At 35.8% G+C, this 17,201-nt stretch overlaps 1 protein-coding gene across 1 annotated transcript in view; it reads left to right on the plus strand.

Moving 5' to 3' along the window:
* The window catches only part of LOC136028696 (mite group 2 allergen Gly d 2.02-like), a 35,676-nt gene that overhangs the window by 430 nt on the left and 18,045 nt on the right, over positions 1 to 17,201 (plus strand). The window contains exon 2 of the mRNA XM_065706527.1: positions 9,859 to 9,987. Coding sequence (XP_065562599.1) covers positions 9,859 to 9,987 — 129 coding nt within the window. The remainder of the gene's footprint in view (positions 1 to 9,858; positions 9,988 to 17,201) is intronic.

The following is a 17,201-nucleotide window of genomic DNA, read 5'->3' on the forward strand; positions in this document are numbered from 1 at the left end:
CTGAATTAGAACCTCCAAATTCCCTTCCCTGTTAAAACTTCTCCCTCAAAAGTAAATCCATGCGCATGTGCCTGACTTATAACTAATTTATTCGAAATTGAGTTCCATGATTCGACTTTCATCGCCATAGATTCAGAAAGATACAGCTTAGATTCGCGATTCAGTAAACTTCTGAGCTGTGGCTTGTCTTCATAATGGCTTGTTCAGACGAAGCTGGCGAGGTGTCGTACCATTAAAGATAGCACGCTTTCAAAGATCGAAAGATTTCTATCATTAGACTGAAATTTTCCCAAAGACAACAACTTTCTATGTGCTTAATTTCCCTTTTCACCCCTTAAAAAGACACAGTAAAGAATGGAGCTGCAAAAATAAATTGAATTACTTGGACTGTATAGAGTATCAATGAAAGTTTTTCTGAGCAAAATGGGCTATTAGAAAAACAGACGACGGAAGCCTTGTGGAACGCATTGATCAGTCAAACTAAAAAATTATTTTCTAAAAAAAAGCAGAAACTTGAACAAAAGCCTACAAGTTAGAAAACACAATCTAAATTTGTTTGCTGTGAGAAAAGAAAGTTTCAAATCGAAGTTTGGTATGTTTTCTCCAGGGATACGCACGACAAAGATTAAGGTAAAGAAAACGGAATAGGACTTTACAGTCCCTACCGGTGTTGCTGATCCCTGTTTCATGGACATTCAACAAGGAAGTGTAATGGGGGGCTGGATCCAAGCCACCCTGAGCTTTTGCATACCTTTTCTGTTTACCTTCCACAGATTTCTCCAGGTACAAATTTAGACCTGGGTTGACTCTGGCTGGGCTTACAAGTCACGCTGCTGGCCCTCGTTCCAAACCAAATAACTAATGACACCAGGGCTCGAAACCTGATCCTTAAGGACAAAGGATTTAAAATTTAGCGTGACAACCACCCGGATAGGACCTTAGAATGATGATCTTTAAAATTTGTAATAGATGGCTAAGATGGCTAAGAAATGGCTTCTTTAAGATGGCTAAGAAATGTTTCACGCATGAATGATGACACATTCCTTAACAGTGTGCTTTTTGGCCGTTCATTTGGAGCCAAACGAAAAGCAAGTCATCCCTAAATGGGGTGGAAAGATGTCATAGGGAAAGATATAAACCATTTGGGAACTTCCTTGGAGAAGTTAAGAAGCGAAGCTAATAACTACTTCTTTGAAGATGACATAATCTCCCAGACTCTCCGGGGGAGGGGCTATAAGTTATGAACTTCGCCCATAGTTTACATTTAGTATTTGGTTTTGAAAAGTATACAGACATTTTCAGGGGGGATTTTTGTCTGGTTAGAAGACTCAGGGAAAAGGGTTACGTGGGAGTATATTTCCATGGAGGAATTTTTTGTGGGGGAAGGGAATTTCCCATGAAGGATGCGCCGGATTTCCCAACATTATTTACTGATTTTAGGGTTCCAAATCCTCATAAATATGTCAGTAAATAAAATGAATATCGGAAATGTGAAGTAATGGGTAGATTCTTTACTTTCTCAGTCCAACAAATTTCAATTTAAAATCTTAAATTTAATTTTAAATCTTAAACCATTTTTAGCCCACGAATGAATGGTGGCAATTTGAATTTGGAATGACAATGAATTTGGAATGACATAAATCTATTACGAGACAACTGAGAGGTGAGCTAAAATGACGATCAATCATGGAAACTCGACTTCCAACTTACAATAAGATGCAAAACCATTTCAGTTATTGAGGCATATCGTAAGAAAGGGCTTAATTTTGATACTTCTGTTGTGGTTTAAAGTTTCTTCAGATTTCTCCAGGTACCCATTTAGACCTGGGTTGACTGTGGCTGAGCTTACAGAATCACACTGCTGACCCTCAATCCAAACTAAATAACTAGCGATACCAGGGCTTGAAACCTGGTCCTTAAGGATAAGGGAATTAAAATTTAGCGTGTTAACCTCCCGGATAGGACCTTAGAATGATGGTTCTTAGAATTGGTAATATGGCTTCTTTAAGATGGATAGGACATGTTTCACGGATTAAAGATGATATATTCCTTAACAGTGTGCTTTTTGGCAATTCATCTGGGGCCAAACGAAAAGCAGGTCATCCCTGAATTGGGTGTAAAGACGTCATAAAGAAAGATAAAAATCAAATTGGAACTTCAGGGAAGAGGGTAAGCTGTCTTGGGCTCAGGCGGCTATGATGTGTAGCTCTGATTTTCTTGCAACTTGTACCAAAAATAAGAGAGACCTAATGGTAACACTCAATCCTAGCACTAAAATCTTCCAGGTAAGGGCTGAGAGTGCCATGTCTTGAATAAATTTTGGACCAACCACATTAAAGTACCAAAAAATTGTTTTACTGAATAAACAAACTGTAAACTATATATTCCTACTCAAAAAGAACAATTATAGATCTTATTATAGATTAAAATCTTTCATTTTTAGAACAAAATTCATAGATATGTTATCTTAGTACTACTTCTTTCAAATTAAAAAGGTCTTTACTTGCCAATTAAGACGAGCTTGTTGTCTTTAAAGAAAAGGAATTCCTTTCAAACAGTTCGTGGTAACGAACTGTAGTAAGGAGCGACCCGGCTCAATAGTAAACGGAACTCTAAAAAACGGAATTTCAATGCTAAAAGATATATCAAAAGAATCAGATTTTTATGCTAATTTTAAATATATAAGTTTCATCAAATTTAGTCTTTGTCATCAGAAGTTACGAGCCTGAGAAAATTTGCCTTATTTTAGAAAATAGGGGTAACACCCCCTAAAAGTCATAGGATCTTAACAAAAATCGCACCATCAGATTCAGCGTATCAGAGAACCCTATAGAAAAAATTTTAAGGTCCAATCTACAAAAATGTGGAATTTCGTATTTTTTGCCAGAAGACAAATCACGGGTGCGTGTTTATTTGTTTTTTTTTTTTTTTTTTCCAGGGGTCATCGTATCGACCAAGTGGTCCTAGAATGTCGCAAGAGGACTCATTCTAACGGAAATGAAAAGTTCTAGTGCCCTTTTTAAGTGACCAAAAAAATTGGAGGGCACCTAGGCCCCCTCCCACGCTCATTTTCTTACAAAAGTCAACGGATCAAAATTTTGAGATAGCCATTTTGTTCCGCATAGTCTAAAACCATAATAACTATGTCTTTGGGGATGACGTACCCCCCACAGTCCCTGGGAGAGGGGCTTCAAGTTACAAACTTTGGCCAATGTTTACATACAGTAATGGTTACTGGGAAGTGTACCGACGTTATCAGGGGGATTTTTTTGGTTTGGGTGTGGGGTTCAGGGGAGGGGGCTATATGGGAGGATCTTTTCTTGGAGGAATATTTCATGGGGGAAGAGAAATTCAATCAAAAGGGCGCAGGACTTTCTAGCATTACTATAAAAAAACAAACAATGAAAATATAAACATGAAAAAGTTTTTTTCAATTGAAAGTAACGAGAAGCATCAAAACTTAAAACGAACAGAGATTATTACGCATATGAGGGGTTCTAAAAATACTTTAGCATAAAGAGCGAGGTATTTAGGAGGAGATAAATACTTCACTCTTTCTGCTAAAAATTTTTTAAGTAATTTCAACTATTTATTCTACGGCCTTTCTGATTCAGGGATCATTCTTAAAGAATTGGGACAAAACAAGATTTGGTGTGAAGAGCGAGGTATTAACGAGGGGACCAACCCCCTCATATATATAATCAAAAATATAAGAATATAAAAGTTTGTTACGTAAGTTAATTCTTAAGTTGCGTATTTTTTTACTAATAAAAACGTTTGTTAAAAATTAAAAGATCTAGTTGCCTTTTTAAGTAACCGAAAAATTGGAGGACAACTAGGCCTCCTTCCCCACCCCTTATTTCTCAAAATCGTCTGATCAAAACTAAGAGAAAGCCATTTAACCAAAAAAAGAATTAATATGCAAATTTCATTTTAATAATTTATGTACGGAGAGCCAAAATCAGACATGCATTAATTCAAAAACTTTCAGAAATTAAATAAAAAAAACAAGTTTTTTGAAATGAAAGTAAGGAGCAACATTAAAACTTAAAACGAACAGAAATTACTCCTTATATGAAAGGGGTTTTTCCTCCTCGACGCCCCGCTCCTTGCGCTAAAGTTTGATTATTTCTCGCAACTCTACTTTTAAAAACAATAAAAAACTTTAGCGCAAGGAGCGGGGCGTCGAGGAGGAAAAACCCCTTTCATATAAGGAGTAATTTCTGTTAGTTTTAAGTTTTAATGTCGCTCCTTACTTTCATTTCAAAAAACTTGTTTTTTTTATTTAATACCCACCAAAGTCGATTGGAAGTTAGCCAAACTAAAATGTTTGCTTTTGATCCCACATAAAGAGACAAAACTTTCACCTATCGTACATCTCTTGGAAACATAGACTTCTTATGTCTTCTTAGACTAACCAATATACGGTGCATTGCTGGGAACATGGAACCCGTAGTCTGCAAGCCAAAGTCGAAAAATGTGACCAAAGAGTAATCAGAGAGGTGCTTAAATCACCCTGGTAGTTTTAAAAATCTTTGAAAGGTATTGCTGAACTTAAACTTGATGTTACCGCTTTTTTTTCATTTTTTTTTTTAACGTAATTGAGTATAAGTCCAGCTTTCACTATAGTTTTTAGTTATCTCCTTTATACTTAGCTAAAACATTAAAAAACCTTTAGTTCATCATCAACTTACTAAAAATCCGTCACCAATTTATTATATAATTACTAAGACCTAGGTTGATTGAATCAAACCTTTAAGGTCTTTATATCCCTTGGCTTCGGATACAGGAACCCCATACAGAAGTTAAAACATAAGAAAAAAACTTGATTTTCCTCAAAACAGTGCTCCACAAATTATCTAGAAAAGTTTTTTTCTTGCCACTCCGTGTTACAGCATCTAGTAGCCTACCCATGGGCTTAGGTTCTTCATCAGATAGTGGGGATGAATGCTATCAATGAGATGGGAGCATTAACATACTTTTTTTTTCAAAAATAGCTATTGAATAGCTCTTATGGATTTTTGAAAGGGGACGGGACAATGGATTTTCCAAAAGGACCTACCCTCCGTCCAATATATATCCCAAGCTTCCTCTGCCAACTTATTTTGAACCATTGTCCAACTTCTGAAAAAGGTCCACGTCATGTCTGATTTGTGCTGAAGCATCAAAAATTAATAATTCTGAACGAATATTATTATTGACAACTTCGTGCCTGACAAAGCTCTAAGCACGAAATTTCTCTCATGAAGTTCTCACATTTAAATCTTTATTCATGGATTCTTGTCCCTCCCCACCTATATGAGTGTGCCCTGCTTTTACTTTGGCATAAATTCGGTACTACAATGAATTACTGTTAGCATTTGTACTTCTATCGTCTTTCATCTGTGATTAGATAAAAAAAAAGTTTTTTCACTGACAGTAAGGACTAACAATAAAGCTTAAAAAGAACAGAAATTATTCGTATATGAAGGTAATTACCCCTCCTCAACACCTTGCTCTTCATGCTTGAGTTTTTTGCTACTTTTGAAAATGCTTCTTAATTTTCTAATTAAACAATCCTTCTGTTTTAAGAACTGCTCTTAAAGAATTTGGACACGATTCAAACTTTAGTGTAAAGAATGAGGTGTTGAGGAGGGGATAATTCCACTCATATATGTAATAATTTCTGTTCGTTTTAATTTTTATTGTTATTCCTTACTTTCAGTTGCAAAAGCTTGTCTTTGTTATTTAATTTCTAATCGTTTTTTAAAAATGCCAGGAAATCTTGGCCCACTTCAACGGAGAAATCTCCTCCCCATGGAAAAGTCCTCTATAACTCAATCCCTGTTAAAATTTACCCCTGGCAATTACCCTTTACAAATCAACGCGTAAAATTGAGACGAAAAGAGAAAGCAATACACATAAAAAGAATTTTGTTTTGTAATTTCGACTAATTCCCCATTGCATGATTTCCCCTGATAAGTTCACACCCTGGGGACTCTCCTCCCCATGGATAATTCCCCCGTGGAAAAAACAAACAGAAAAAAATTCATCCTCGCCCCCCCCCCCAAACCAAAATGTATAGCTTAAAGTTCTTTGCTCTGGGGCTGTAGTGGGGTCATTTTAAATCCAAAGGCATAGTTATTGCGTCTTTCTATTATGATGAACAGAATGGCTATCTTAAAATTTTGATCAGACGATTTTGGGGAAAAGGATGGTGGGGGAGGGGGCCTAGTTGCCCTCCAATGTTTTTGGTCGCTTAATAAGGGCACTAGAACTTTTAATTTTCATTTGAATGAGCCCTCTCACGATGTTCTAGGACCCTGAAAATAAACTAAAATAGGACCCTAAAATAAAATAGGACCCTGACCCGGGCCGATACGATCATCCCTGAAAATAAAAAAAAACAAATAATCACACATCCGTGATCGTTCTTCTAGCAAAAACAAAAATTCCACCATTTTGCAGATAGTGAGAGCAAGAGAGAGGGAGAGAGAGAGAGGGAGCAAGAATTGTATTACTAAATACAAGACAATACAAAATATAATTCAAAATTGAATTACATTACACTTACTACAATGGACTTAATTCCCGTCGAAAGGCTCCATGGCAAGGGATACAAGGGCGATAAGAAAAAAATACTAGCAACAACTACAATATAAGCAATATATATATAAGGGGGTACAATATAAGCAACAACTAGAAAGAAAGAAAAAAAGAGAACATACCTGAGGCATGGGATTCAAACGCAGAGAAGACAACCACACACCATTAAAAAACACAGGGGACATCAACTTCTCAGAGGAAAAAAGAATTTTATTTTATTCCTTATTGAATTATCCTTAAGAAGCCTTTCAAAAGTCCCAAGCGAGTGGAATCTCTGTACTGAAGAAGGTACTGAATTCCCTACCTGTTGACAAGCAATGATGGGATTGAAATCTGAGCGAATAGTAGGGGTAGCCAGAATGTAGATATCATTGGAAGAACGAAGGCTATATGGAGGTACATCAGAAATCAACACAGGAGTTTTCGGAAGAGATTTGGAAAGTTACCGTGAAGCTGATGAAAGACAAAAGAACCACAAGAAATAATATAAATAGATCGTAGGCGTAAGAGCGGTTCTGGTGAGGAACGGTTTGTGTCCATAGCCAGATGCCGTGCTTTATTATACATGACAGAAAGTGATCACATCGTTGAAGGAAAAGTAGACATCCGTACAATGAGGCAATATGAAACATATGACTGGACAAGACAGAAAAAAAGAATTTTCAGAATAGATCCAGGAAATGTGTGTCTAAGTTTTCGAATGATACCCAAACTCCATGAGACCTTAATCCTAATCATGGCTATATGGTTTCTGAAGAAAACATTCTCATCAAATAGGATACCAAAACACCGGACCAGATAATTCTCTTGTCTACACAAGGAGCCTTGTGACACCTGAAGGTGTGTAAGCTGAGGGAAAGCAAGACCAATTCGAGAAAAAATTAGAAAATGCTACTTACCACCATTCAAGACCGAGTAATTCGCATTAAACCATGAAATAACTCTCTCGAATAACGCCACAAGAGTAGACTTGATATAACATTCCGTCTTCCTAATGGTCCCAAGAATGGTATCATCAGCAAAAGTAACAAGAAAATCTTCGTTAGAAGTAGTATTGGAACACGATCGGGCATCAGGATGACACAGCTCACAGCATGCCAGAGGCCTGGTTTTTTCACCGCCGAAATCAGATCATTAACATAAATCAGAAATAAAACGGGACCAAGTATAGATCCCTGAGGGACGCCATAATATAATTCAGAAGGGCTCCGAAAAAGCGAATCAATTGAAATAAGCCTACCAGAAAGATATGAATCAAACCAAGAAAAAGCGTTTGATCTTATACCAATATGCGATAGTTTACAAATGAGAATCCGATGAGTCAAGGAATCAAAAGCTTTACGAACATCCAAAAATAAAGCTGCCGGGTTATGACCAGAATCTATTGCCGAATAAATGAAATTCGAGAAATCTGCGCAAGCCTGCTCCGTAGAGTGCCTTGCTCGGAATCCGAACTGGAAATCATGCAAAAATTCTTTTGCATCCAGAAAACTAAGAAACCTGGATAGCACATCCTTCTCAAAAATTTTGCTGAAAACAGATAGGAGAGAAATTGGCCTATAATTAGCAGGATCACTCCGAGAACCACCTTTATACAGCACTATAGCCTTAGCTTGCTTGAGAGACTCAGGGAAAATTTCTTTCTCGAAAGACAGATTGACAAGCTTAGTCAATGGTGACAATAGCGGGAAAATGATCAGAAATATCACTAACCAGTACCAAATTATCTAAGACATCTAGCGACAAAAAAATATTATCAATAGGAGACACATGCGTGTCAGTAACTCGGATTGGTGTTCAACTGAAGGTAGAGTACCCGAAGAGAGCATCATCGACAAGAAATCAATTGCTGAAGCAGAATTTTGATCCATCAGGTTGAGGTTAAAATCACTCATAAGGATTAGTTCATAGGGATGTTTTTGGACTGAGTCAAAAACTTCTTCAAGAATTTTCATAAACAAAGGAATAGATCCACCGGGGGACCTATAAACCAAACCCACAGCCAAATACTATCGCATTGATTTAATCTCAATAAAAAGAGGTTCAAAGATTCCTTCCTCATTTCTGCTCAAATCACTTCGGACATTATATACAAGACGATCAGCAATATAAAGGACAAGGCCACCTCTCTTCATCTGTTTCCGATTCAGCCTCTCCATCCTATATTCTGGAATATCTAAAAGAATACCCTTTCTTGAATCCAGGAAAGTTTCACATAATCCTATAACATCAGAAGTTCCACCACTCCACCACTAACAATCCGTTTCAGCTCATTACAAGACGAGCAAAGTCCCTGAATGTTAAAATGAAACACAGAGAAAATATCTTCTCGTTTAGAGGAGACAGAACCATTTAATTTCGAAACATGCTTACTTTTAAAAGCCGAATTAGAATTATTATTCTTCTGATTTCTACTTCTAATTGAATTATTAATTATATTTTCAATATTTAAAGGATTATTTTGTAATTCAAGTAAATGTTCCCCCAAAGAGTTGATACCAACCAGGCCAATAACAGAAATCGTCGATTTACTAATGGCGGATGGCAGTTCCTCCCCACGACCAAACCCACCAGACCACAGGTATAAGGAAAAAATGAAAGGAAAAAAAGTAAAAAAAGACAATATTGGGCTTGAAAATTCAACAATAGGATTTGCTGATACGCTTAATCTGATGTTATGGTTTTTATTAAGATTCTAAGACCTTTTGGGAGTGTTTCTACTTTTTTTTGAAAATCAGGCAAGTTTTCTCAGGCTCGTAGCTCTTAATGGGTAAGACTAAGCTTAATGAAACTTATGTATTTGAAATCAGTATAATAAGCCAATTTTTTTGATATATCAATTAATATCGAAATTCCGGTTTTAAGATTTCAGTCAGTATTGAGCCGGGTCATTCCTAACTAACAGTTCGTTTACTTCGTACTGTTTTGAACTAGGCCATACCGCCTTATATTATCCTGTGCTTGGCTATTGCAAAAAAAAGAGAAGACTGGACATTAACTGAAATTGAACCAGCTTTTGACCAAAAACTAACATTTTCAGATAGGAGCGAACGGTGGAGATAAAACAAAACCTTTTATTGCCCACATGCTGTGAATGCTTACAACGCAAAGTAAATTATAGCTAAATGATCACATTGTTTTTCACCAAGCTGCTATTCTAACGAATTCAGCATTTTGAAACAACTAGCCTTTGCTGCTTTTGAATTTCCCTCCATTCCTTACTTAGTTGGTAAATGAAAAAATCAATTCTCACGATACTTTCTTCTTTTTTAGCATTTGGAACAGCAGGGATTGATTTCATTAGGATCAATCCATGTTCCAAAAACCGAGGGGATGAGCCCTGTGCAGTAAAGCGCGGTGACACAGCAGTCCTAGAAATTGGCTTTACACCAAAAATTTCTAGTAAGTAGTACCTAAGCGCACCTATGTTAATCACAATGCGAAACAAAAAATTTCTGTCATAAATTTCCATCTTCAAATATGTCCTTTAATTTCATTGGTTTGTTTTTGTGACAAATTTTTGTACACCCTATTCTTTATGCCTCCGCTGTCCTCAATCTGCATTAAGCTGTTAACGCACATCACAGTCATTTTGTACGCACGATAAACGCACTTTATTCAAAACCTGATTGGCTTTTATTTATGAAGTCTGCAGCAACTGAACAGATTAAACATTTTGAAAAACATATTCTTTATAAATAGATTATCTCCTTCTATGTATGATTTTTTACTCTTAGAAAGAGCACTTGAACCTTCATTTTCGAATTTAAAAAGCTCTCTTATAAGTGTCTACGATCTCGCTTTCTTTACAAAGTAGTTGGAATCTAAAAAAAAAAAAATAAAAAAATTGCAGGGAGACCACTTCTGTATTTACTAAGGGAATTTGATTCCACATAATGTTTTCTTCGCCAACTTGAGACCAACATTCTGCATATTTAAAATTATGCACCATTGTGAATACGTTTAGTAATTTTCAAATGAATTAAATCAGTTAAATGAAGCTTTAATGCAATTGTACGAGCCTCTAAAGCCACTGGATATGACCTTGATTATGTTGATATTTATCTAAAGACAACTAATTTTGTAAACTATTTATTTAAATTCATTTCAAATTTTTATTCAAATATAATATATTACATCAATAAATTTTGTTTCAGTCGTTTTGAAGATAAAAATTAGCGGCATTTAACCAATACTGGCGGCCCTATACGTCTATCGTATATCGTGTCTACACGATACGTCTACTATATACATATACGATATACGATAGATATACGATAGATATACACGGTATCGTATCGTAGATATCGTATACACGATATATACCTATATACGTCTACACGATATATACGTATATCGTGGAGCACAATAGAGCTCCATTACTATTTTTTTTTCATCGTCTAAAATTGTCTATGCTAAATGTGTATTTTGTGTAGACTGCTTGTGTCCTTATAACCGAATCCTCCTCCACGTGGCATTAAGTAAAAAGATTAATTTATACTTGTTTAATAGTTTTAAATCGATGAGTTGTTTCAGAATATTTACTATGTTGCAAAATAGTGGAAAATGGCACTATGCTTGGCGTAATCTCTTTGGTTGATTAACAACCAAATCAGAAATTTTAATTTCTATTCTAAAGAAGCCTCTCCCGAAATTCTAGGACCATTGGTTTGAAACGATCACCCTGAAAAACAGAAACGCAAAAACGAAACTCGGTTCCGTGCCCATTTCTCCTTGAGAAAAATATAAAGTTTCGCATTTTTGTTGATATTAACTTGAAACCTCTGCAGTAGGATTTGCTAATACGATTAATTTGATGGTTTTATATTTTTCAAGATCATTTTCATTTGTGAGGATGTTTTCTCGTTTTTGGAGAATCAGGCAAAATATCGTAACTTTTGAGGCATTATTTTAAATTAAATTAATTCTACGTATCTAAAATTCAATTAAAAAACAATTATTTTGGTTTATATGTTCAAACAGTTCGTGGTAAAGAACTGTAAGTACCAGGAATGACCAGGAGGCTCAATAGTGGTCGAAACACTTAAAAAACGGAATTCTTATACCAATAGTTATATCAAAAGAATTAGATTATTATTCTGATTTTAAATATATAAGTTTCATCAAGTTTAGTTCTACTCATCAAAAGTTACGAGCTCTGAGAAAATTTACCTTACTTTCGAAACAGTGGAGAAACATCGCCTAAAATTCATAAAATCTTAATGGAAATCACACCATCAGATTCAGCATATCAGAGAGCCCTACTATAGAGGTTTTTAGCTCCTATCTGCAAAAATGTATTGAATTTTTTGCCCAAAGACTGATCATGGATACGAGTTTATTTGTTTTTTGTTTTTCTCAGGGCTGATCGAATCGACCCAGTCGTCCTAAAATGTTGCAAGAGGACTCATTCGAACGAAAATTAAAAGTACTAGTGTCATTTTTAAGTGACCAAAAAATTTTAGGGCAGCTAGGCCCCCTCCGACGCTAATTTTTTCCCAAGGTCACACAATCAAAATTTTTAGATTGTTATTTTGTTTAAAATAGTCGATAAACCTAGTAGCTATGTCTTTGAGGACGACTTCAACCCACATAGTCCCCGGGGGAAAGGCTGCAAGTTATGAACTTTTGCCCATTGTTTATGCATAGTATTGGTTATTGAGAAGCATACAGACGTTTTCAGGGGGATTTTTCTGGTGAGGGTTGGGGGGAGAGGGTAACGTTGGAAGATGTTTTCATGGAGGAATAAGAGAATTTTTTATGAAGGAGACTCCGGATTTCCCAGCATTATTTAAAAAACGATCAGAAATTCAATAAAAAAAAATCAACTAAAATTAAAGAGCAACATTAAAAATAACAGAAATTAATACGTATATGAGGGTGTACGCCCCCTTGTCAACACCTGGCTGTTTACGCAAAAGTTTTTTTTAGTACTTTCAAAAGAGCTATTTATTCTAATTAAACAGCCTCGGTCATTCTTAAAAATTTGGAACACAATTTGAACTTTAGCATAAAGAGCAAGGTATTGATGAGGGGCGCATCCCCTCATATACGTGATAATTTCTGTTCGCTTTAAGTTTTAATGTTGCTCCTCATTTCGATGTAAAACTTGTTTTTTATTTAATAAGTTTAGAGTTATCATGTCCAACACCCCAAAGAACTACTTAACTTAACGTTCAACACAGCGCTAATTGCAATTAATTGTAATTACTTATTGAATTAAAGAAACTGTTGTCAAAATAACCTTACAACCCCATATAATCTTTGAAATTAACTAAAAATTTTATAGCTTTAGCCACTGTATAGAAATTATATACAGTATAATCACGACTCAGTAGTATTTGTCTACTATAGTCCTGGCGCGTATAAGAGATCCGCCTATATACTCGTACATACAAACAGCTCTTCTAATTTGATCTGCCGCGTTCCAGTGTATATTACACTGGAACAAGTATTTTGGCAGAAACTTTCTCAAAATGCCTTTGAAACCAACTCGAAAGTTTGCAACCTACTTGTAAATTCTAAAAACATCTAATAACTAGACCTATGTTGCCTGAGCAACGTGAAGTGTTGTGACAACCTTTGTCCGGCTTCGCCGGCTAAAGTGTTGCAAGACCAACACTTTGGTTTTGTTTCTTCGCTATCGATCAGTAATCGCATAATCAAAGGCTATTCCTCAGCGTTGAAAAAACAACAACAAAATAGTATGGAAAGAAGGGACTAAATTGAATTTGCAGCCAGTTGAAATTTATCCTTTTCAATCGTAAACATCGTGACGGATGAAAACTTGGAACAATATCTTATATAATCTAGTTGGTATTATAAAGCTATCCGTAAGTCTTCGGGATCAAAATACCATAGATGACACTCTATTAATTATTACGAAACTGCCTCGTTGTTTTACGTTATCGTTTGTACCCGTTGCGTGAACACTTAATTCTAGGTTACAGTGAGTATGGGTAGGCTACACCAACTAGCAAAAGTCACAAACCCCTCTTCACTAAAGATGATTGTAGCCTAATAGACGGTTATTACTTACAAGTCCCCTACATGTCTTACCACTGGAACTAAATCGGTCTTACCATCAAATACACTGGAAACAAATAATAGGTAGACCAAATAGCAAAATTTGCAAATCCCTCACTGCCGAAGATGATTATGAGCTAAAAGCCGACCTTTCCTTACAAGTTCCTTACATGTCTCACAATTGATATCGGCTTATTTTTGGTTTCAGTATGTACCCTACTACTGACGTTATTAACCCCTTGAAACTTTCAAACTAGTATATCTCATGAAGGAATGTTTGTACCAAAAAATGGATGACATATACTTTGATCAGCTCATCAAGAGCTATCGATTGCCGTCGAAAAAAAATTCTATCTGTCTTAGTTCAAAAGTTGTTTTTTTTTTGCTGTAGGCCAACCTTCTAACGTCACCACTTAGAAAGGAGCAAAGGATAAGCTCCAATCTCCTTAGCAATGATAGAGATTTTGAAGTTTAAGAGGTACATCTGATAACATTTCTCTACCTCAGTCTCAAGTCCGAAAAAACAAATGGTAACCCAGCAAAATCACGTCAGCACTTTCGGACCCGAGGGAAAATGCCGCTTTTTTGCTTCTGTAAATTTTTCTATTTATCACTCAAAGAAGATATATTGACAGTGGGGCAGGGTAACTGCCACATATATTTAACACTTATAGATTTTAGTCCATCTTCAATTTGAAAGTGGTGCCTGCCTGCTTGCCTGCTAGAACGGAGCTTTCCACTCGAAAGCAGAAGCATGGTTTGATGAAACGAAAGCTTGGCTGCACAACCTCAGATACTCCTCTCTGACATAGGCTATATAACTCCACTTCACTTCGCACACAGTAGGCTCTGGCTCGTGGAAAAGCAAAAACCATCCTTTTTGGCCCCAGGCAAGAGTTCTGCGGAGCTTTCCAAAATGTAATGCCGTATTCATCAATCCGGCCTGAGGTCCACATTTTTCGTAAAAACGGCACAGGTTAGACCCTTACCAGTTCCCAGGAATAAGCCGACATCGGTGGCATAGGAAAAAAAACGGGACAAAACAAAGTGTTGCTCTCGCAAAACAATAACATTGTACTACTAATTACCGATATGTATACATGAATTGGAATAAACTAATTTAAATTTAGATTCTTTAAAATTTAGTGTTACAAAGGTGATGCTAGGTTTCGCGTGCAAGAGAAATCTGACTTGTCTATCCGTGAAAAAATCTAATGTCGCTTATGTTTTTATGTTCTCCGAAGTATTTGTATCTCGGTCCGGTTTTGTATAATGGCTGAAATAGAGAATGATTCTACTGTATATCAAACAGTTCGTGGCAACGAACTGTAGTGAAGAGCGACCCGGCTCAATAGTAAATGAAACTCTAAAAAATGGAATTTTGATGCCAAAAGATACATCAAAAGAATCGTATTTTCATGCTGATTGTAAATATATAAGTTTCATCAAATTTAGTCTTTGTCATCAAAAGTTACGAGCCTGAGAAAATTTACCTTATTTTGGAAAATAGGGGGAAATACCCCCTAAAAGTCATAGAATCTTAACGAAAATCACACCATCGCATTCAGCGTATTAGAGAACCCTATAGCGAAAATTTCAAGCTCCCCTCAACAAAAATGTGGAATTTCATATTTTTTGACAGAAGATATATCACAGGTGCGTGTTTATTTGTTTGTTTGTTTTTTCTTCTTTTTCCCAGGGGTCATCGTATCGACCAAGTGGTCCTAGAATGTCGCAAGAAGGCTCATTCTAATGGAAATGAAAAGTTCTAGTGCCCTTTTTAAGCGACCAAAAAAATTGGAGGGCACCTAGGCCCCCTCCCACGCTCATTTTGTTCCCAAAGTCAACGGATCAAAATTTTGAGATAATCATTTTATTCCGCATAGTCGAAAACCATAATAACTATGTCTTTGGGAATGACTTACTCCCCCAGAATCCCTGCAGGAGAGGCTGCAAGTTACAAACTTTGACCAGTGTTTACATACAGTAATGGTTATTGGGAAGTGTACAGACGTTTTCAGGGGGATTCTTTTGGTTTGGGGGGTTGGGTTGAGGGGAGGGGGATATGTGGGAAGATCTTTCCTTGGAAGAATATGTCATGGGGGAAGACAAACTCAATGAAAAGGGCACAGGATTTTCTAGCATTATAATAAAAAAAAACAATGAAATATAAACATGAAAAAAAAATTTTCAATTGAAAGTAAGGAGTAGCATTAAAACTTAAAACAAACAAAGACTATTAAGCATATGAGGGGTTCTAAAAATACTTTAGCATAAAGAGCGAGGTATTTAGGAGGAGATAAATACATCGCTCTTCATGCTAAAGTATTTTTAGTAATTTCTACTACTTATTCTACGGCCTTTCTGATTCAGGGGTCATTCTTAAAGAATTGGGACAAAACTTTAGATTTAGTAGAAAGAGCGAGGTATTAACGAGGGGACAAACCCCTTCATATGCATAATAAGAGTAAAAGAATATAAAAGTTTGTTACGTAAGTTAATTCTTAAGTTACGTATATTTTTCACTAATAGAAACGTTCGTTAAAAATTAAAAGTTCTAGTTGCCCTTTTAAGTAACCGAAAAATTGGAGGGCAACTACGCCTCCTTCCCCACTCCTTATTTCTCAAAATCGTCTGATCAAAATTAAGAGAAAGCTATTTAGCTAAAAAAAGAATTAGTATGCAAATTTCATTTTAATAATTTATTTGCGGAGAGCCAAAATCAAACATGCATTATTTCAAAAACGTTCAGAAATTAAATAAAAAAAAACAAGTTTTTTTTTAACTGAAAGTAAGGAGCGACATTAAAACTTAAAACGAACAGAAATTACTCCGTATATGAAATGGGTTTTCCCCTCCGCAATCCCTCGCTCTTTACGCTAAAGTTTGACTCTTTGCCACAAGTCTGATTTTTAAAACAATTAAAAACTTTAGCGTAAAGAGCGAGGCGTTGAGGAGGGAAAAATCCATTTCATATACGGAGTAATTTCTCTTCGTTTTAAGTTTTAATGTCGCTCCTTACTTTCAGTTAAAAAAAATTAGTTTTTTTTTATCTAATACCTATACTGGCTTGTGCTGACAAATACTAAGAATCTCCAATCCGTAAAACGAGGAAATGTAGCTTATTTAGCACTATAAGCAAATAAGCAATTCAATATGTTTCTGAAGTTACAGGCTAAAAATTAAAAAAATATGACTTTATTGATCATAGGCTAGGAAATCTATATGTAGACAAAAAAAAAGCAGAAAACGGAAGTGTTACTTTTACAATAAGGTAATAGATTTTGTATAATCTCTTGAGTTGTGGTATGTAAAATTTCCAAACAAAGTTTCTGATTGACCAATTAAAGTGTAACTTGCCGTTAGATTCTTTGAAATTCAGTAGGTTAAACTCTTGACTGCAGTTTTCCTATCTGATGGAAGGTATAGTATTACCACATAACCGAATTTTTGTCTTATATATCGGTATGTGTGACAATAGCGTGGTATGGTTATTATAGGCTTAACAAAGCAGCGAGCACAAACAAGGTATGATTGCAAAATCAATTGCAATGACACACACTGGGTAAGTTTATTGAAAGCAGTTATGG

This window comes from Artemia franciscana, chromosome 7, assembly GCF_032884065.1.
Source record: "Artemia franciscana chromosome 7, ASM3288406v1, whole genome shotgun sequence".
Lineage (NCBI taxonomy): Eukaryota > Metazoa > Arthropoda > Branchiopoda > Anostraca > Artemiidae > Artemia > Artemia franciscana.